This window comes from Penicillium cinerascens (assembly GCF_028974065.1).
Source record: "Penicillium cinerascens strain IBT 15544 chromosome Unknown scaffold_4_segment0_segment1, whole genome shotgun sequence".
Classification (NCBI taxonomy): domain Eukaryota; kingdom Fungi; phylum Ascomycota; class Eurotiomycetes; order Eurotiales; family Aspergillaceae; genus Penicillium; species Penicillium cinerascens.
The window spans coordinates 2,152,237-2,172,049 of record NW_026695298.1 but is presented as its reverse complement, the minus strand read 5'-3'; the positions used below and the strand labels follow the sequence as shown (position 1 = coordinate 2,172,049).

The 19,813-nt window shown below is 51.8% G+C and overlaps 10 protein-coding genes across 10 annotated transcripts; 3 read left to right on the top strand and 7 right to left on the bottom strand.

Annotated features, from left to right (window-relative positions):
• Positions 1–164: 164 nt before the first annotated feature.
• On the bottom strand, positions 165–1,213 carry N7498_009916 (DUF2011 domain-containing protein; the record flags this gene model as incomplete). The annotated part of the gene is made up of 3 exons (XM_058456972.1): positions 165–512; positions 585–1,131; positions 1,188–1,213. 3 exons carry the CDS (start codon positions 1,211–1,213, stop codon positions 165–167), a joined length of 921 nt encoding a protein of 306 aa, XP_058303871.1.
• Positions 1,214–1,683: 470 nt separating this feature from the next.
• N7498_009915 (LAMTOR1/MEH1 family protein) lies at positions 1,684–2,282 on the top strand (the record flags this gene model as incomplete). Its single annotated transcript, XM_058456971.1, has 2 exons — positions 1,684–1,922; positions 1,988–2,282. The coding sequence occupies 2 exons, from the start codon at positions 1,684–1,686 to the stop codon at positions 2,280–2,282; spliced, it is 534 nt and encodes a 177-aa protein (XP_058303870.1).
• Positions 2,283–2,942: 660 nt separating this feature from the next.
• On the bottom strand, positions 2,943–3,911 carry N7498_009914 (alpha/beta-hydrolase; the record flags this gene model as incomplete). The annotated part of the gene is made up of 1 exon (XM_058456970.1): positions 2,943–3,911. The coding sequence occupies one exon, from the start codon at positions 3,909–3,911 to the stop codon at positions 2,943–2,945; it is 969 nt and encodes a 322-aa protein (XP_058303869.1).
• A 578-nt stretch (positions 3,912–4,489) lies between these two features.
• Positions 4,490–5,583, bottom strand: N7498_009913 (E2 ubiquitin-conjugating protein UBC8; the record flags this gene model as incomplete). Its single annotated transcript, XM_058456969.1, has 7 exons — positions 4,490–4,626; positions 4,687–4,868; positions 4,921–5,035; positions 5,089–5,126; positions 5,400–5,402; positions 5,462–5,469; positions 5,551–5,583. 7 exons carry the CDS (start codon positions 5,581–5,583, stop codon positions 4,490–4,492), a joined length of 516 nt encoding a protein of 171 aa, XP_058303868.1.
• Positions 5,584–6,755: 1,172 nt separating this feature from the next.
• On the top strand, positions 6,756–7,457 carry N7498_009912 (ubiquitin-like protein ATG12; the record flags this gene model as incomplete). The annotated part of the gene is made up of 3 exons (XM_058456968.1): positions 6,756–7,014; positions 7,147–7,346; positions 7,398–7,457. 3 exons carry the CDS (start codon positions 6,756–6,758, stop codon positions 7,455–7,457), a joined length of 519 nt encoding a protein of 172 aa, XP_058303867.1.
• A 104-nt stretch (positions 7,458–7,561) lies between these two features.
• On the bottom strand, positions 7,562–8,673 carry N7498_009911 (3-methyl-2-oxobutanoate hydroxymethyltransferase ECM31; the record flags this gene model as incomplete). The annotated part of the gene is made up of 2 exons (XM_058456967.1): positions 7,562–8,182; positions 8,236–8,673. 2 exons carry the CDS (start codon positions 8,671–8,673, stop codon positions 7,562–7,564), a joined length of 1,059 nt encoding a protein of 352 aa, XP_058303866.1.
• Positions 8,674–10,338: 1,665 nt separating this feature from the next.
• N7498_009910 (protein serine/threonine kinase activating protein nimO) lies at positions 10,339–12,473 on the bottom strand (the record flags this gene model as incomplete). Its single annotated transcript, XM_058456966.1, has 3 exons — positions 10,339–10,499; positions 10,552–11,847; positions 11,964–12,473. The coding sequence occupies 3 exons, from the start codon at positions 12,471–12,473 to the stop codon at positions 10,380–10,382; spliced, it is 1,926 nt and encodes a 641-aa protein (XP_058303865.1). The 3' UTR covers positions 10,339–10,379.
• Positions 12,474–13,094: 621 nt separating this feature from the next.
• On the bottom strand, positions 13,095–15,076 carry N7498_009909 (aminopeptidase P family protein; the record flags this gene model as incomplete). Its single annotated transcript, XM_058456965.1, has 10 exons — positions 13,095–13,124; positions 13,175–13,301; positions 13,354–13,472; positions 13,524–13,745; positions 13,796–13,829; positions 13,883–13,926; positions 13,977–14,369; positions 14,427–14,587; positions 14,651–14,815; positions 14,878–15,076. The coding sequence occupies 10 exons, from the start codon at positions 15,074–15,076 to the stop codon at positions 13,095–13,097; spliced, it is 1,494 nt and encodes a 497-aa protein (XP_058303864.1).
• A 418-nt stretch (positions 15,077–15,494) lies between these two features.
• Positions 15,495–16,347, top strand: N7498_009908 (pyridoxamine 5'-phosphate oxidase family protein; the record flags this gene model as incomplete). Its single annotated transcript, XM_058456964.1, has 2 exons — positions 15,495–15,558; positions 15,611–16,347. The coding sequence occupies 2 exons, from the start codon at positions 15,495–15,497 to the stop codon at positions 16,345–16,347; spliced, it is 801 nt and encodes a 266-aa protein (XP_058303863.1).
• A 126-nt stretch (positions 16,348–16,473) lies between these two features.
• On the bottom strand, positions 16,474–18,418 carry N7498_009907 (GMC family oxidoreductase; the record flags this gene model as incomplete). Its single annotated transcript, XM_058456963.1, has 3 exons — positions 16,474–16,733; positions 16,794–18,008; positions 18,073–18,418. The coding sequence occupies 3 exons, from the start codon at positions 18,416–18,418 to the stop codon at positions 16,474–16,476; spliced, it is 1,821 nt and encodes a 606-aa protein (XP_058303862.1).
• Between the last annotated feature and the right edge of the window lie 1,395 nt (positions 18,419–19,813).

Here is a 19,813-nt window from a genome sequence, read left to right as displayed (position 1 = left end):
CTTTCTTTTTGCCTTTTCTTTCCAAGGTTCTTTTACTTGTTATTTTTAATACCCCGTCGCACTGGGCTATCGCCGTGCACTCGCACCATTAACTCGTTCCCGAGAGCATATAATTTGTAGGGTATCATGGTTAATCTTCACACGGGTCACTGTAGACATGCTTCTCACTCTCCCCCAGATGAATCCCCATCGACATCTGCCATTGGAACATCTTGGCCGTTCGCTGCCGCTTCAGCGGCCTTCTCCTCTCGCGCCTTCTGTCGACGCTTGAGCTTCCGTTCTCGGTTCTTGCGGTTCCGCTTCTCGGCTTCATTTTCCTGGGCGACCTTGGCTGCTTGGACCTTCTTGCGCAATTGAACACGACGCTTCTTGCCGGGCTTCTTGCGTGTCAATGGTGATTTTGTCGCAGGTGCGTCTTCAACCATGTAGACTGGGATGTCTGTGGATTTGGGGGGCAGCTTGGTTTGATGACGTTTGAGGCGAGTCACTCGCCATGGGAGATGGCATCCGGGCTAGGGCATTTTGTTAGCGGTGATTCAATGTAACTCACAATTGAATGGCAGGGGTTTGTTCATATGACTTACCCAGGGTTGGGACTTGGCCCACGTCGTCATATGGTCTCCGGTCACGGCGATCTCTTCGAACTGGCGCCTCCTTTCCTCTTGTTCATCTTCATCTTCAGTATCTTTGAGACCGTACAGGGAAGGAGTGGAGAAATAGTATTGCCAGCCGCGGAAGGCCTTGACGAATCGGCCATCGGCGGGGTTTGTCGAGGGCGAGGGGGATCTCAATCGAATGCGTAATTTCTGAGTACCCCCACTCTGTTTCCCGAGCTCTGCGCCTTTGTCCTTCGTAGACTTTTCTTCCGCCTCGGGCTTTGTAGTTGTATCCTTAGCTTTGGCGGGTGCACTGAACAGGCGGAACTCGAACTCCTGCTCTTCATCCTCATCCTTGGCGGTTGGTGCGGGCTGCTGGGGCTCCTTGGTCTCTTCCGATATAGAGCCGGCTCCAATTAAAGCATCGAGATTGAGTAGCTCGCCAAGCCTGGCTTGGGCATCTCGGATGGCAGACTCGTCGACCGGGGACGGGGAGCGGGACGAGGCCGGCGACTGGACTTCGTCGCGGCGAACGCTTAAAGGGCTGGTTTAGCGAGTAAAATCATGATGGGAGGCATATATGGAGCATACCGCTTGGCATTCGGCAGGTCAAACATGGTGAGCAAGCGTACTGTGCAACTCGAATCGTTCACAAAACGTCGTTGACCAGTGCACAGAAGGTGCACGAAAAAGCTGCCGTCTTATTTCCACGCAGCGGCCACGCACCACCTTATCGGCGCCCGATGACATCGCACGGACTCTCCTTCCCAGCCTCAACTCTCGAACCTCTTTTCTCCTCTCACTGCGCCATTTTTCATTTTGTTGACTGTTGTCTATTCTGCATCGCCCACACTCCTTACTCCACTTTCAAGCCCGTTGTCGCGCTCGAACAAATCCCATCCCTGCATCGAGGGGAATGGTCCCACCTCTACATCGATAATTGGGGTGATTAATCCCTCGTGCCCATTCGCATCGTGCGCCATTGTACTGTAAACGCCTATAAATGGGTATCTGTGCTTCATGCCTTGGTGGCAATCGCCACGAATCTCCCGAGGTGAGTTCTGGCTTGACGGCCCTGTGAGACGCTATGTTGTTCAATGCGTATTACCTGGGTCTCATGCGCGATGCGTGGAACGCATGTCGGATACAAACGAGTTCTAACGATCCTCTTAAGCCCGAGTCTTCACGACTCCTCGAAGAAGACCCCTACCAGGCGGGGTATGGCTACGGAGCTCTCAACCATGCTCAGCAGGCCAACCAGCCGGATCCGGAATACGTGAGGCGCGAGCGGGAGGCTCTGGATGCCATTTGCCAGCGCACTTCTGAGTGAGTACTTGGGATCGAATCTCGGCCTGCATGGGGCATCCCTTTGCTAATGGCTCTTTGTACAGCTCCGTCATCGACATCTGGTCCCTCCAACCACAACCTCATCTCCTACCCCAGGCAACCCTCCACGGCCCGACCTCCGCGTCAGCATCTCCAACCCCCGAAGAGGCCTCGCACCTCACCGTGTCTGCCGATAACACCTCTCAGCGGAGCCGTCCTACTTCGGGCGGCACCGTTCCAAAACACTGGGGCGAGGTTGTCGTGAATCCCAGCAAGAAGCGCTCCCGCCAGGACTTGAACGCCGGCAATGAACCGGCCCGTGATGTCCGTGATGTCTTCGGTGTACTCAAGGTCAACTAAAGCTTGACACGGGTTTATGCAAACCATTTTTTCGACGACAACGATGAACATGAAGGGTTCGGGAAAAATGATTTTTGGGAGTGAGAACATACTTCATAAGACTTCCTAGTGCGCTGTACTTTTGACTCTCTTTGTTTTGATGCCGCTTTTCTTTGTTCTTGCATTAATCGCCGGTCGACTGCTCGCACTTATATAGCCACTCACTTGTCTTCCTTTTGGTCTGATAATACCCATGGTGCAGGTTCTTCTATTATCAGATCCGTCTCGTTTCAATTGTTGGAATTTTCTTGGTAGCGTTTTTGGTGAAGCCAGATGGTAAAGAGACTTGTTGTTTTCATATGTTGTCGATATTTCCTTTGGTGTGTCTTGGGTACGTCTTTTGTCCTGAATCTATAGTTTAGATATATTCTCTAGATGAACTTACATCCATAATCCTCCTTGATCTATATTCTGAGCTCGAATATTGAATTCACCATAAAATCAAGAAGCGGAACCAGCACCAGGTTCCATGAGCATATAAATGTTGAGTGGATTCCCCTCTAAATAGACGTCAATTGTTTCTTGGCCTGTACCTAGAACTCCCCCAATCCACGTCTAGTTACTCTTCAGACAGCCCGTGCTTAGTCATATCGCGAGTTGTATTCTTCATCTATTTGCTGCCTATTGACTAAAGAACTTGGCCAGGCATTCCACAACCTCGTCGACATCATCCACATGGGGATAATGACTCGTCCCCTCTATTACTAGCTCTTGCGTCCACTCCGAGGCAAGGTGGCGACGGACAAAAAGCATGTGCGCAGTAGACTGTCCACTGACGAGGCTGTGTCTCCCATCGGGTCCGTGAGCCTCTTGGCTTTGTACAATCAATATGCGAACGGGCTTGTCTCCGGAACCCAACAACAGCCTATTCTTTGCGTCGAGATTCTGCAACGTCTGTGCGGCCTTGGCTTCCACTCCACGATACCAGTGACCCATTCGTAGCGCATACTCGAAATCCAAGCCAGCGAAGCCGGCTCGGGTCGTAGATTCAAATTCCAGTGAAGTCCGTGGACCGAAATACTGACTCAACTGCTCTTGAATCGACTCTCGGTATTTTATTGCCGTCTTTCGTAGGTCGTTATAATTCAACGGCTCGGCGGTTTGTTCGCCTGTCCAGGCGGCATCGAGTAGAACCAGGTGAGAAACTTCCATCAGGCTATGGTCTTGGAGTGCCATCAACAATTCCAGGGCCACTAGTGTGCCCATACTATGACCGTATAACACGGTCGGAATCGACTGCCGTTTTTTATCACCACTAGGAGCGTGGTCATATATTTGCTGATGGAGTACCTCGCAGATCAGTGCAACGATGAGCTCGGTCATGCCGCCGTTCTCAGGCTCAGGCAATATAGATGCTGGTGACTCGCCGTGGCCTGGAAGATCCACTGCGAGATAGAGATAGCCGTGGTCAGCATTTTCTCCGTTCGCAGTTAGGCGGGCGATGAGAGGAATAAAATGTGTTGCCTGGCAACCCCATCCGTGGACTAAGATGGAGATCCGACGGATAGATGACACCGAGGACAGTGTGTTCGTTAGAAACGAGAGTTGGGTAGAGGGTGAGGTGCGTCGATGGATGATGTCGACTGCCATGGTGAAGCTTTTGTTGCTAGCCGATTGACCAAGCGGGGCGGTTACAGGTAGCGATATATGTATTAAAATGACAATCTACGCTTAACCAAACACAGATTAGGATGATTCGGATAGAGGCGGAGGAACAATATATGAGGGGGAATCTATTTTCGAATATACCACTATAATCTCAATCCAACGAATTTCCATTACAAGTCTCTTAACTATGTCATTTTTCTATTTAGATTCCAGTGGATTAAAAGAATTCCGAAGACTTGTGCTGTTCTGAGGCTATGACACTAGCCTTCTCTAAATAGAATAGGTTCGAGAAGAACAATCCATGTAGAGATAGCCGGATAGTCCACTAAGCCATCAGCATCACCAGCATCACCCGTCTCTGACTCCATTTATAAGCATAGCAAATGCAGAGCTGCACCGAGAACCAAAAAAGAAGAGTGGGGAAATAGGAAACTCCACGATGAATGAAACGCCCGCTGATCCTGCTCCCATGGGCAACAAAGATATAAGAAATATTCGAGGAATGCAATATGTCCGTGCAAATCCGACGTGGCCAAGCAACTGGCAACAGACCAGTGCGTTTAGACGTCGTCCATTGCACCGGCAGGTTCTTCACCGCCGGATTCGTAGCTGCCCGCTGAGCTGAGTTCGTCTTCGGACTCGGTGTCCTCGCCCGCCTCGTCCACTGCTTCTTTGCTAGCGTATTTGGCAACGTATTCTGTGTGCAACGGTTAGCGGCCATGTACAACCATCGAGACCAGCCGGAGCCGATACATACCCTTCACCTTCGCCTCGTAGCCTTTGGGTTCCCGCATCATCAATGCCGCAGCTTCGCCATTGAGGGGATCGGAGGGGTTGGGGTAGCGGAGGAGTTGAGGCAAGAAGACTTCGAAGATGTTGATCATGTCGTACATGGGTGACCACGTTTGATTGATAACGTCGAGGCAGACGGAGCCGGACCTGGGTGATGTTGTGAGCAGAGATTCGGAAATTTCTGACACACTTGACTCACAGCTCATCGATATTCGGATGGAAGATGCGGTTGACAAACCCTATGCTCGGGCTCTTGTAGGGGTACTGATCGGGCAGCTCCACGTGGATTTTCCAGTGGCCACCCTGGAATGGTGCTAAGAAGAGGTTAGTATGGTGCAATTCCGATCCATGATGAGCAAGAACATACTTTCTTCGGGACCCTTGAAGCGCACGTAGAACTCTTGCCTGTAGAGTTGAAGAATTGTATTAGAAATGCTGCGAAACCCCTGTCGCAAACGCTTGGTACATACACTAATCTTCAGTTAGCATTCGAGCAAGTAGTCCAGGTCATATAGTCCTTACTGTTGTCATTCACCAGAGTCACCTCATAGTCGCTCATAAGCCTATATACCATCATCAGACATGTTCTAACCAACTCTATCGTGGATCGGGTTCGTTGGCTCGGGTGCCAGAAAGTGTGATCAGATTTGGGGGAGCGGAGGGGATCGGCGTGCATACATCCTAGAGCAAACGTTAGCAAACCACGAGCTTGACGAGCTCAGCAGGTATTCGAGGCATACTTCATGACCTATATAAGCAAGAAAAACGTCGGTATTAGCATTTGCGGGGACCCGGGTAGCTTATCGGGGCTTTCTGGGGGGATTCTCACATCTGTCTCGATTCTTCGCTTCGGACTGCTCATGTTGATTGCTTGGCGCCGTGTGAGGGCGTTTCTTCTGTGTAGATAAAAGGTTTCTTTGTTGGGAGCTCGTCGGAGCTCAGGAACCAGTACGGTCTCGTAGAATGAGGTCACCGGGCGAGAGATTACCCCCGAATCGACGCGGGGAAGTAACGGAGCGGGGCAGATGGCCGGTGGAAGGCCGACGCAGAAAGTATAGAGCGGGAACGATATGTCAGGACTAGGCCGGGAAGCAGATCAGCAAGTAAGACGGTCACAAAAAAGGTCTGTAGAGCAGAGGAAGAAAGAGGAAGAGGGGACGACGGCGAGTGGTGATATGATGGCTGGATGACTCAGCGCGTGAAGGCGGCTGGATCCATGGAACCCGCGATTTCCTTTCTACATTTCAAGACCTCCCCATATTTGGATTCATTTTCTAAATGCTTTCCTTTCCTCCGCCTGACGCTGGGCCCAAGCAGGTCCGCGCATACGTGGTCCAGCTACTTACAACTCAACACGACATCGATCTCGACTTCGCTGAAACTACCGCCGATCTCTGGCAGTTGGGCCGCGGAGTGGACTTTCGATCTGCGGCCAATATAGGCACAGATCTTAGATTTAGAGATGTTTTCGGGGACTCCGTGGGCCCTTTTCTCTATAACACTGCTCGAGAAGCATTTATCGCAGAATATCGTTATTCTTCTCTTGGAATTATTACTTCGTGGGCCGTGAATGCTACCTTTGTTATCGGGCTCCTCTTCGTGATTCGCGCTTTTCGCCAACGGTCGTCGGAAGAAAGAATCCAGGCTTTCATTGAAGCAGGTCTCATAGCGGGGATACCTACATTCACCATTGGTGTGATCGAAATTTTCCACGTTCTCTCTGGCTGGGGGACCTTCCTGATTCTAGCAGGAGCGATAACGGTGATGATTTCCGTGGTGCTTATTAGCATCAGATCTGGTGATCGAGAAATTCAGAAGGCGACGGACAGACAAAAACAAAAATAGATTCGTGTATATAGATACCTAAATGTACAGTGCCGGGTGGATTTAGACTCAGTCAAACACAAGTCAGCCAAGGTTCCGCTCTCCTTACCCACCCGTCTTTCTTCAACTACTCATCCACCCAACCTGGTTTCTATAAGATCGGCTCTCAAAGCAAGTACCGGACTTCAGGATCTAAATAGTGATTTTACCATGGACCCTTCATCACCCTCGGAGCGCTCCGCGCCCAACTCGCCCTCCAACCCGCCCGGGTCCAGCACGCTCAGCCGTCGTCCCCGCCAAGACCCACAACCTGAATCTGACTCTCCAAACAGGGGAGACGGGCCGATACCTGACGATGACCATGGCGCCAACTTGCCAATGAACATGACCGCCTCGGTGATGCTGACAGGCCTTCCCCGCGATGCGCATCAGGCGTTAGCCGACGTGGAAGCTATCGATGCTGGTAAAGGTGAGACTAGATGCAGCCATGTCCGATGTTCCCAACCTTCCTTTTTCATCACGTCCTACGTTTTCCACTCGCGCTAGAATTGAAGTCCCAACCCTGTTTGTTCCATCGACTGGTAAATTAACACTTCTCCAGTCACCGTGCGCTTCCAGCCGCTGCCATCGGCCCCGATACTGAAGAATCGGGTATTCAAGATCAGCGCATCACAAAAGTTCGAAACTGTGGTCAAATTCCTCAGAAAGAAGCTAGACTCTAAAGATACCGACTCGGTCTTCTGTTACGTTAACAGTGTATTCGCCCCGGGCCTAGACGAGGGCGTCGGCGGATTATGGCGAGTACGTCCCGCCTATCCAAAAGTCACAGAATTCTACTCATCGCAACTGCAGTGCTTCAAAACAGATGACCAATTGATTGTCGCTTACTCAATGACGCCGGCGTTCGGCTGAACAGGCGGCATAGCCTCGCACCAGACACGAACAGATGAAAAAGCTTATGTATAGCAGATGGCTCGATACAAAAACATGCAGATAACAGGGCATTATACAAAGCGTTACTTCCGATACATCTCCTCAACCGCCTTCTCGAACTCCGCCAGCTCTTCCTTCGGAATGGGATAGGTGAATTCCTTGGAAGGGAAAGCGCGACTCTTGACCTCGTCGCGGTATTGCGTAATTCCGCGAGTCGCTTCACCCCAGACGTCGGCATACTTCTTCACGAATTTCGGGACGAACCGACCCGGCTCCCAGTTGCCAGTCATGTCGATCTGGACAAGCACCTGGCCGGAGCAACCATTGCCGGCGCCGATACCTATTGTGGGCACCTTGAGCTTCGAGGTGATCAAGGTTGCGACCTCCTCGGGCATCGCTTCGAGGACCAACATGAAGACGCCGGCTTCTTGCATCACCATGGCATCGCGCAGAAGTTGCAATGCACTATTGCAACTCTTTCCCTGGACCCGGAAACCACCGAGCGCGTTCTGTCGTTGGGGCGTGAGGCCTATATGGCCTACGACCGGGATACCAGCCTGGGTAATTCGCTTAATGGTCGGGCCTAGCTCCTCACCACCTTCGATCTTCACTGCATGCACATGACCCTCTTTGACAAGACGTATGGACGATTGCACTGCTTGTTCCGAGCTCACCTCGTACGACCCCATGGGCAGATCACCCACCTATACGTTTGTCAATACGCGCTTCTTAAATCGATCAACACCGAGCAACTGACAATGAACGAGCTCTTAGCACCACGGGCTACACTCCGACAATGCAAGATCATCTCCTCCATAACCATCTCAGTCGTGTTCTCCAATCCCATCGCCACCATCCCCAGACTATCCCCCACCAGCACCATATCAACACCCGCGGCCTCAGCCACATGTGAACTGGGGAAGTCGTGCGCCGTGAGCATGACAATCGGCTCGCCCTTCTTGTATAGGCTCTTTATCGTCTGCATGGTAACCTTCTTGCGAGCATTGGTAGTTGGTTCCGGTGAGTGGTATGAGCTGTATCGGATCTGGGTGGGCGAGGAGGAGGGAATGGCGGAGCTGAATTCGAGGAGAGGTCGGAGGGTTCGAGGCGCAGTACGCAGTCTAGTCGCACTAAGAATGGACGGGGCAGTCAATACGGTCCGCGAGAGCGGCCGTAGAGCTGAACCAGTCGCCATAGCGTTGTGATATCAAGGGTAGCCCGGCGGGGACGCGGAGTAGCTACAGAAGCGCAGCAATAGTATGTGAGGCTCAACGAGCGTTGAATGGAATCGCTGTCTTCCAGTCAGAGTGACTTCTTTCTTTGTTTGGCCGTAGTCGGTAGAGCTGCAAGGGAGCTGTAATGTCGCGGCAATGACCTCACTCAACGGCCGAGGCAAGTGGGCACCACGATTCTTTGAAGAAAAATAGCTGGTTTAAAAACACTCTGTTCGGCAACACGGCACGGTTTTATATTCCAGAAGTCTCGTTTTGCTTCCCTCTGTCCGGGTGTTCGTGCTGGGTTATGCGGCGTAGACGGGAGCATCTCCGAAAAAAAAGCCGGGGTTGAAGCATCGCCGGTAAAAGCTACTCATTCTGTCAGGTGCTCGGTTGTCCTCGGCCATGGCTACTTGTACAACACCGCTGGATTCAACAAATCGACCTAGTGTTTCTTTTGCTTTTGTGAAAGCTGCTCAGATTCTATTTCTTTTTAATTTCTCTCTACTATAGACTCGTGCTGGGGTAGCTCACTGGTAAAAGAGTGTAAGTTACGCCTGTACGGACTCACCGCCTCCCGTTTGCGCCGAGGTTATTTCCCTTTTGGGTTAGTGCGGGGTGTATAACACAAACAATGTGATCTTTCGATTATTCTTCAATTATGCAAGTGATGTGGCAGAGTTGCTAGCTATGGTGCTTTCATCTTGACATACGACCTACTGTTCTCCAACTTATCTGGTTCCTGCATGTGCATGTCTAGGACACCCGCGTATCTCCACACATGCAAGGCACACCGTGTGCCCTCACATCGTGCACTGACTCTATTCGATCCCCACCGGGCGATCTTTCCAGCAAGTACATGTACACACACTAATCAGAAGCAGAAGCAGAAGCAGTGGATGATTGAGTCCATTGGGTAATACTGTATGCAAAACAAAATCGGAGAGGATCTCCGCCACCAGCGCCGGGTATGGGCGTCCACGAAGAAAAGGACACCGCAGGATGAAACAGGACAGGATAAGAAACAACTAGATAAACGAAACAATTAGGCCCGTAGGCTTTGTTGACAGATGTCATCATGTAACAGGATGCAATGCAGCGCAGTGCTTTCCACCTTCCAGTCATGCTCATCGGACAATTATACCACCTGTATACCACATGCCATTACTTGCCACTTGTCTTGAATCGCATGAGGATCAAAGACGAAGCGGGCAAGTTCCACCACTTGGCCGTCAGAAAGGAAAAGAGAGGGGGTCATTAGCCGGGAATGGCCTCGGCTGCAGGTGCATTGAAGTAGAGGTGCGTTTCCGCCGAAGAGTGCCGGTGCAAAAGGTTGAATAAGAAATACAAGGTAGAAGAGAATCGAAGGGCTAGGAAAGGCCGTAACGAATGGACGACCTCCACCCAAGGGAGGTCAAAGCAGGTAGCAATATAAATGCAGGTGCTGTCGATTGCGTAGTGTTGATGCGAGGCGAAAAGAGAAACTCCGCAGTATGCGTATGTGTCGATGCCGGGGTGTGTGTATGCAAGCCATCACTTCCAAAGGCATGGCACCGTCACAGGAGAAGGAAAAAGACGTGGAAGCTGGAAAAGAAAAAAAAGAAAACCAACAGGAACCATTATGCAGGACAGTCGAAAGAAATCCGAAATCCGAAATTCACCGCCGCATCATTGTGGTATCCCCAAATCACTCGTCAAATTCGTACTCCTCCTTCAGAGGCCGTTGGATCTCGAACAGCAGGGCATCGAGTTCGGCCCAGTTGGCCGTGTTCTGGGCAAAGCGACGGTGTTTTCTGGTCAGGGTGTGCTGTGGAGTCTAGATTAGCAGACGTCAACTCCAAAAGAAGAGCAAAGCAAACCTCTTCAAAGTCATCGAACTTATCACGGCAGTTCTCGCAATATCCAGGCTTCGGGTCCCTCCGTCGCTCAGGTTTCTTCTGCTCACTGTCCTGCTCTTCATCCCGACGACGCTTCGTGCCAGCAGCCTCTGCTTGGCCATTCTTCTCGAGAGCAGCGGGCTTTGTGAAGGTCTGCTGACCCCTAGCGGGCACAGTAGACCCGTTAGTAGGACGCTGGGGAGCAGCCATGGATCCGATACCACCAGTGCCCTTTTCCAGAACCTTTCTCTTCAGCCCATGGACTTCCTTGCTCAATCCTGCTTTCGCGCCTGGGGCGGCGGCAGTAGATGAAATCATTTGAGACCGGATGGCAGATGTGACATTTGACGGTTGTACTCCAGAGGCCGCAGGCTCGCGGCCAGTGTAGAAAGGTCCAGTGCGAGGGAAGTGGGGAGGGATGAAGCTCTCTGAGCTTTTGCGCTCGTGGGGATCATCGGCAAGAGCCTTCGCTGGGGCCTCAGGCCGATTGGGAGGCTGTTGCTCTTCTAAATGCTTGGGCTTGTGGAGTTCCGTCACCAGCTTCGTGTCGATGGTCCGCTCGGTGGCAGCAGCAGATGGTTTTGTGCGATGTTCGTCCATGTTCTGGACAGCCGACTTCTTCTCCTTCTGGATCTGCCGCATACGGTGACGATCATATTCTTTCCGGCTCGGAGGCTCATCGATGAATGGGCACTTGCCCAGAGGCGCACTCCGGAACTGTGGCCAAGCTCCATCTTGGCGTCTGGCAACCTTGGAGTACTCTCGGACCATAACCGGCTTGGTCTTTTCGTTCATGTCGTGGATGTAAACGAAAGGTCCCTTGAACATGAGCAACTCCATTGACGACAATGGGTCACGATCAGAGGGTCCATTGAGAAGCTCCTGACGAAGAACGCGCGAGAGGTCATTTTCGCCTCGTCCGTTGGCCGAGGCACCGCCAGCCTTGTTCCGGGAGACACTATCATTCTGACCACCAATATCATTATCGTTGATCGTTGTGATCATTCGCTGAAGCTTTTCCAAGGCCCAAATCTTCATCCCCATCTGTCGAGCTCGTTGCAAGACATCCATGGATCCTTGTTCCCGACGCGCATCGTGCTTTAACGACGGCTGGAGGTGTGTGTCGCCGTTTTTCTCCAGCAGGGAGGGATTTACGGTTTCCATATGAGCATCTCCATCGGCAGGTGCTTCCTCGGTCGGGCTGGTGGAGGCTTCGGGGGGTATGGGACGCGAAGTGACGACGTGTGTGACCAGACGAGAAAAGAACTTTTCCTCACGCTAAGATTTGTCAAGTTAGCAATGTTGAAAAGGACTTGGGCGTGGATTGCCAATGGAACAAAAGCAGCAATGTCGAAACACGCGAAGGAAAACACAGTCCAGGAGGCAATACTTACAGCTCCAAGAGCAACAACCTGGCGAGAGAACTTTCGACGAACATCCTCCGGAATACTGTCGAAGTAAAAAACAAACTGCGGGAACGCCTTGCGGTAGTGCCGTTGCCACTGTCGAATGGTGTCCATAGTGTCCGTCGACGGCTTCTCGCCTCTCGCCGTCTTCAGCTGCGAAGGCCGATCCTTCTCACGAGCAGCTACCAGCTTCTTTTCAAACGCGCTAGGATTGGGGTTATTGGACCGTCTCGAGAAGAGCTTTGACTCGGCACTGTGGTAGGCCGTCGACCGGTTTCTGGAGGGAGACCGAGCATCCTGCTCCGCCGCGTCCATCACCTGCTTCTTGGGCGGAGGTTGGCCGTAGGGGATTTCGAGCTGCCCAGATCGAGCTCGTTTGGCCGACAGGAGCCCTGCCCTATGTGGAGAGTTGGTTGCATTCGGCACGTTGGCGAGAGGGCGTCGAGTCGACATGTTCAGGGAGGTTTGGGGAGAAGGTGGGATAAATACAGCGGCCATGAGTCTCTGTCCCTCGAAGTCGAACGCGTAGTTCAGGGTCAATGAGGGAAGTCAGTGGTAGAGGGGTATTCGAGGTCAAGCACGCGACGTGATACACGTCTTGCAGGGCCCGGACGAGTTCAAAGGTTACACATGGTAACACAGAGCTCAGTAGAGGAGGCTGATGAGCTCGGAGGATTTCAAACTCCGAAAGGAAAGGGTACAATGAAGGGGGAGTAGTGGGTGTGCAAAGGGAAGAGAGTTGAAGGGCAAAGTCGTGTGGTGGAGCCCTTGGTAGTTTGTTTTGGCTGCGCCGGGACAACCAACAGCGTCGCGCGAAGCATGAACATCAACATTGCATTCTTTGCCCGCGCGACGTTCCATTCAACGCCTTCTTTTTTTCCCACTTTACTTCTACTTTCTATTCTCGATGAGATGCAAACATTCATCTTATTCACAAACTCCCTCTCCAGCACGAGGGTATTTTCGTCCCCAACCACCCCCGGACCGGACCAGCCCCCAAACTTTCACTAAGACAAAACTACTGAGACCGAGATGTCACGTCGGATGAAAGGTAATTATGATGTATTGTACATTTGTTTTCGAGGGTATCTGACTACTACTATACACTAACGAGACCATCTAAGGACGCAGTGCCTCGATATCATCGACCTTGTAAAGTTAGCGAAGCAATCAAAACAAACAAATATAAATGGACGTACCTCCTTGACAGCCTCGGGAGTCAGCACGATCGGGTGCTCGTCTCCAACACATACGCTATCTTCGATACGAATGCCAATGCCCCGGAAGTGTGCAGGCCATCGGTCATCGTCGGGAACGTAAATGCCACTTGGATAAGTTAGCTCCTGTCAATATCAGAAATTGGGGGGCCGGGACGCACGGTTCAATGGTAATACAGTGGCCAGCCTTCAGGTTGTGCCCTCTGGAGTAGCCAGGGCAGTCGTGCACGTCGAGGCCAATATAATGGCCAAGGTGGTGGGGGAAAAGGGTGGAGATGGCCTGCTCGCCGTTAGCTACCCGTTTCGCGCTTCACGGAGGTCCGGCTCTTACGTTGCTTGAGAGGTCAAATCCAAGCTGGTTCAACTGGTCCTTCAAGCCGTTCTCGGCAATGCCGTGCAACTTGTCCAGGGAAAAGCCTGCACTCTCGCGGCAGAGAGCTAAGCAGGATCGGTGCACGTTGAGTACAGCATTGTAGAGGTCCCGTTGGGGATCTGTGAACTTGCCGTTGACCGGCCACGTTCTGGTAATATCGGATATGTAACCTCCAAGCTCCTGTACTTTGCATCAGTCGCTGACCTTCGCCTTGAGTATGCAGTACTTACACCACCGCCATCAACAAGAACCAAGTCGCCGTCCCTGGTCAATATTGTAAGCCTCGTCATTTGTAAACCTCTCTTGGATGAACATACCGAAGGACATCATCATTCCTCGTGTAGTGGATGGCCAAAGCGTTCTGTGATCATGAGTTTGAAGCTCTTGTGATTGAATGGCAAGCTTGCTTACCTGACCGCCAGCCACAACTGGTACAAAAGCACTTCCATCTGCACCGTGCACCTTGAACTGATACTCCAAAAACGAAGATAACTCCTTCTCCGTGCTAAAGGTTCGGCGCATTGACTCGGTGAAAGACCGACCCGAGGCCTGTCCCAATCGGCGCAGATGCACAACCTCGTTCTCGCTCTTGAAGGCCCTCATCTCATTGAGAATGTGTTTCAAGGGCAGGACTTTGCGGTGATCGACAACCTTCTTCAACTTCTCCGACGCAACTGTAGGTCCGTATAGATATCGGTGCAGGGACGATCTGGACGGGTCGAAGCCCGGGATTTCGGAGTAGACCTCGGTGGCCTGGGTGACGATCTTGGGCAAAATATCTCCAATGCGCTCGATGTTTCCAGTCTATAACTCGGTGCATCAGTATTATTCTCCGAAAATTTCCCAAAAAGATTCACGCACCTCATCCGCGTTGAACACGTCTACGGCAGCCCGGGTACCGGACCGTGCTCCATCCCAAAGCTCTGCCCTGGGATCCTTTTCTCGTACATAAAGATGGAAGACGTGATTGTCGCCGGAGCCATCGTTTGCGATAATTGCCAGGGCATTCGGTTCGTTGAATCCTGAAGCCGCAACAAGTCATGATCAGCCCACATCCTTCACAACCTTGATTTGCGGGCACCTACCCGTCAAGTAGAAGAAATTTGACTCTTGTCGATACTCGTGGAAAATACCCGGGGCACGGTATTTCACCTCCGATGAAGCCAGGACAGCGATTGCGCCTTTGGGGAGCTTGTTGGCGAGTCGCGAGCGACGCTGGGCATATTCGAGCGCAGTGACACCGGGAGTAACTACTCGCAATCCACAGTTAGCTGTACAGCCCGGTATTCCGATGCGACATCAAAGCACATACGTTCACCAGGCTCAAGGAGGTGGGGATGTGTCTCGTGCAGCGGTTGGCCGAACTTGAGATCCGCGGCACCGACGGAGGTAGCATACGCTCTACGGCGAGGGATCCTGCTCGGGGCCAGACATGGGCGTGACGGAATAATTGATCGACCCGAAGGGCGCAACTGTGCGCCGACTCGGGCGAGAGACCTGCATGTGGCCATCGTCAGACTGCCAAAATAACCATTGATTGATAACCGGGGAAAGCGTGGTTATCGCGAAGTTCAACGGGGCCGCCGCCGAGTCGGCGGTGTGGGCCAATCACTTTCCACATGTTTCACATCGCATGTTTACTTTACGGCCACTGCGACATCAGCTGTCTAGCTCACTCCCACGGCTTGATTGCTCATTGAACCCTGACTCGTTCGTGCGTAACTGTTTCCGGGTTCGGAAATCCGTCGTGGCGGCCAATCGCGCACCGCGGGGAACGCTGACGCGGATGGACCTTCTCCATGGGGTCGTGGAAAGCGTGCTTATCTGGGTTTATATGATGTAGTGGAATATATAAAAGCTTAGTTATTGCTATCTTGATCTTGGATCTTTCATACTTTGAACCATTCGTCTTGTGCATACATATTTACCATGGGACGCACTCTCACCTATCCCAAGCGGACATCAAACACCGCCAATCGTTACAAACATCGCGGTGCGTAAAGCTTCATAGATAGAAAGCTCATCTGCTGACAATATCCTGCCAGCGACATACGACCTGGGTCCGATTCACTCCATTATCAACGACTCCCATGTCCTCCATGTATCTTTCAGCCCGGGCCCGGAAGACCCCTTCCCCGCCATCCTGCCAATGATCGGCCAAATGGGCTCATTCGAGTACCCATCCGCAAGCATCGACGAGCCTCTGGAGTGCTATCTGCACGGCTACGTGAGCTCACGAATTATGAATCTAGCCCGCAACTCCGAGGGTGACGGCCTCCCGGTCTGCGTTGCAACCAGCAAAGTGGACGGACTGGTCCTGTCCCTGACGCCCAACTCACACAGCTATAATTACCGCTCTGCTATCCTGCACGGATATGCCAAGCTTGTCACTGACGAAGCGGAGAAACTCTGGGCTATGGAAATGATTACCAACTCGGTCCTTACTGGCCGCTGGAATAACTCCCGCGTGCCTCCTGACAAGGCGGAGATGTCTTCAACTGTTATTCTGAAGGTTAAGATTGTGGATGGTAGTGGAAAAATCCGTGACGGGGGCGTCTCAGATGAGCGCAAAGATTATGATAATGAGGAGGTTACGAGCAAGGTCTGGACGGGTGTTGTTCCTGTTTGGGAGACCTATGGAGAGCCTGTTCCCAGTGGTGATAGCAAAATGTCCCAGGTTCCGGAGCATATCACTTCCTATATTGCGAGAAAGAATGCCCAGAATCGCGCTTTGGCTGAGGGCGCGGTCAAGATTCAGCTCCCTGCCGAGGAGCAGCACTAAAGTTGAGGGATTCAGGATGAGCTCCAACTAAGCAATTGAGTTGTAAATATCGGTTTCAATTCATTTATATTTCGATCAGACTTGGTATTATTCACACACCCCGGGCCCCCCGGTATAACCTTGGGGTTAGACCATTGTTTTATTTGCAGAGTTCACCTTAACACTATTTCCTCTCGGTATATATTGCTTCTTGATCAGATCCGACGCCCTCTCAGCCACGGCATAAAGAGTGCTTGTCAAATGCCCACATAGTTGAAATGGCAAGACAGAGGCATCGATCACTCGGACATTCTTGGTGCCGTAAACCTTGAGCTCGGGGCTGACAACGCCACCCTTGTCCCGAGGAAGCATGCTTGCAGTGCCAACTGGGTGGAAATTTGATCGATCTAAAAGGGGGTCAGTCGGCGTTTCGTGCTTTCAGGATGCTGTAAGAGAGTAACACTCACAGGTTGACTTGGCCCAGTTGGTCCACTCAGATTCCGATGCATTCTTAGGAACATGATCTAGACTTGGTGAAAACTCGTCTCCCACAAGATCACTGAGAGGAGCAGTCTCGAATAAGTTGCGGATATAGCGAGCCACATCAGCCTGGGAATTGAGGTCTTGTTCAAACATGAAGTAATTCGGGTTGATGGAGGCGGGCTCGGCAGCATCGGGGGACTTGACGTGGATACTGCCTCTTGAGAAAGGAAGCAGAGGCCAGTATTCACTGGAGAACGAGTGTGCAATGGGAACAAAAACAATTTCCGCATATGGCACTTGTGACTTGAATACCAAATCGTATTGCAGCTGAAAAGCAGACAGGAGATTGGCTTCCTGAACGGCCCCATTAGAGGAGTGGGCCACGGCCTTTGCGTAATCCGCAAGACTGGAGTTAACAAAGGAGGCGACGGCGGAGACGTTCTTTCCGTATAGCTGGTCGGCTGATGGTAGAGCAGAGAAAGTTGGTGAGCCGAGCCAGAACTCTGTCCCTTCGTAGGCGAGACCGTTGTTGGTTTGGTCTTGCAGGTTCTCCCCAACACTGGGGTTGTTGACCACGACGGGGATGTTAAACTTGCCGAGAATTTCCGGGTTCCCAATGCCTGAATGCTCGAGAATCACGGATGATTTCAGAGATCCAGCAGACAGAATGACCTCTTTCGAAGCGTATATCGTTTCACCTCCATCGGGGCCAATAACATCGACTCCAATAGCGACAGCCTCACCGTTAGACTCGTTGGCCCAAAGGATCTTGTTCGCGTAGGTATTTGAGATGATCTTCAGATTAGGTCGGGCTTCAAAAGGCCAGTAGTAAGCTCTGGCCGCATCGGCACGAATATTGGCCTCTCTGTCGACTGTATTGGGGTGAGACGTGAGCCCGACCATGTAGCCACCATTGACATCGCGATTATAGGGGAGACCAATCTTCTGGAAGGTTTCGTCGAGGATAGGAAGCATGCTGCTGTTGGTCATCATTATAGGCCAGCCGACTTTCAACGGACCGCTTTCTCCATGATATCTGATGTAGTAGTCGGCACCACGAGCAATCTGTTCCGGGGTCGGGATCTCGAATCCTTCCGATTTCTTGTAGTATGGCATAAGGCTGTCCCAATTCCAACCCTTGTTCCCAACCTTTTCCCAAGCGTCAATCTGTACTTTCTGGGCTCGAGTGTATGCCATCCCTGCCCCAAGCCAGGATTAGCACAAGTTCTTGGGGAGCATACACAGATATAAGGCATCGCTTACCGTTAATAGTGCTTGTACCACCTATTGCTTTTCCAGCACGCAAGGTCTGCCTTGTTCCTCCGGCGTATTTCTGTACATCAGTCTGGTAGGCCCAATCGATACTTGACCCAAAGCTCAGGCCGTAGCCTTGAACGCTAGTGACGTTGCGATTGTTGAAAACCGAGTCTCCGGCTTCGATGACAGCGACAGTAACATCTCCCATTTCTGAAAGTCTGTTAGCAACAACTAACCCACTGGTGCCCCCGCCAACAATAACAAAGTCATATCGTGAGGGTGAGCCATCCTGATTCTTCGCATCCACCGCACCGAGCAAGAGAGTCGCAAGGGCAAGGGTCGAAGCGAGCATCCTCGCTTAGAGCGATAATTGGGGGAGTCAATAGCAATAGAAAGGCCACTCTTTGTGAAAAACAAGCACTTGTTTATAGAAATAACTAATGCTGTTCCTGGGGTACCGGCTCCTATTATTCAGCGCCATCCAGTGGCTTGACAACCGTTGGAATGTTGGCGCCATTCTCAGAGGGCAACCACTCGGCTAACATGTCACCAATAGCCAGATAGCTGAATGAATGGCCTTCCACGGGTAAATAGGCTTGGTCTGACTTGTTGCACGGTGAAACCTAATCCCGGTGTGGTTGGTCTTTTGCAGACAGCCGAAGCAAGGGTCTCTGCGCCAGTACTACTACAACATCCGTCTAGATGTTACAAGAGGTATGAAACCCCTAGGGATGCCCTGGTTAAGTCACGTGATCCACAATTTTGTTTGCTGCTCGCTTACTGTACATGTTCTCACCGCCATTAGGGAAGTATAAAACCAAAGCCGTTTCCCCGTCCCCGCGCTGTAGCAATGTTTTCCCCATTTTCCATTTTCCATTGAGCGACAGTTGCATGGCCGTGAACTAGCAAAAGGGCCGCCACGACTTAGCATCGTGAGAACCACGGATCTCTGACCATTAACCGCTTCCAGCTGTTCAAGATAGATGCTTCCCCTGCGGGTGGCTGGTCAAGGAAGAAGATCGAGTGACTGCAATCTAGAACTTCGCTATAAATTGGCCGAAGATCCTTTTGCTTCTGTCCCAATCAAAGCTCCATAGCGTGTGGGCTTTCCTTCTTTCTTGCACCGAAACAACTTGGATAATTCTCTCGTGTTGACTCCCCTGAATCACCTAGGCATCGCATCCCTGAGCTGGCCAGCTGTGGCGCTCACTCTGGTACGTCATCGTATCTCGTGGTCTGGCTGCGAACAGTACGCGTCGTTGGATGGGTCGGTTGTTGCCAACCTTCGGAGCGCCGCGTCTAACGCTGCCTCGTCAGCTGCCTCGTTACCAGGGATCCCTCCGTGGGTTGGCATCGGGTTCATCTACACCGAGATACCGGCATTTCCGCGGGAGAGCTTGTTCGGAGACCGTCTTTAGGCGAAGTGAACTGGCGCTTTCATTTCAGCGCTGCCCTAGCTGTCGGTGAAGATATGCACTTCTTGGTGTATATTCTTTCCCACGCTAGTTGCTTTCGCTCTGGGCGTGGTGAGTTTCCCGCCGGGTCGGACTTTGAGAAAAACTTTGGTTCTCGATTATCCCTCTGATTCCACTCTGGACGGCGTTGATTGAGGTGTCATGGGAAAAGTAAGACAACGAAGCCGGGCTGGTGCAATGGTAGCACGCCTGCAAGGACGGTACCCCTACCTCATCTGAGGTAGGGCCCTTATGGGGCCGCAGGTATCCGGGTTCGACTCCAGGGCTCGGTA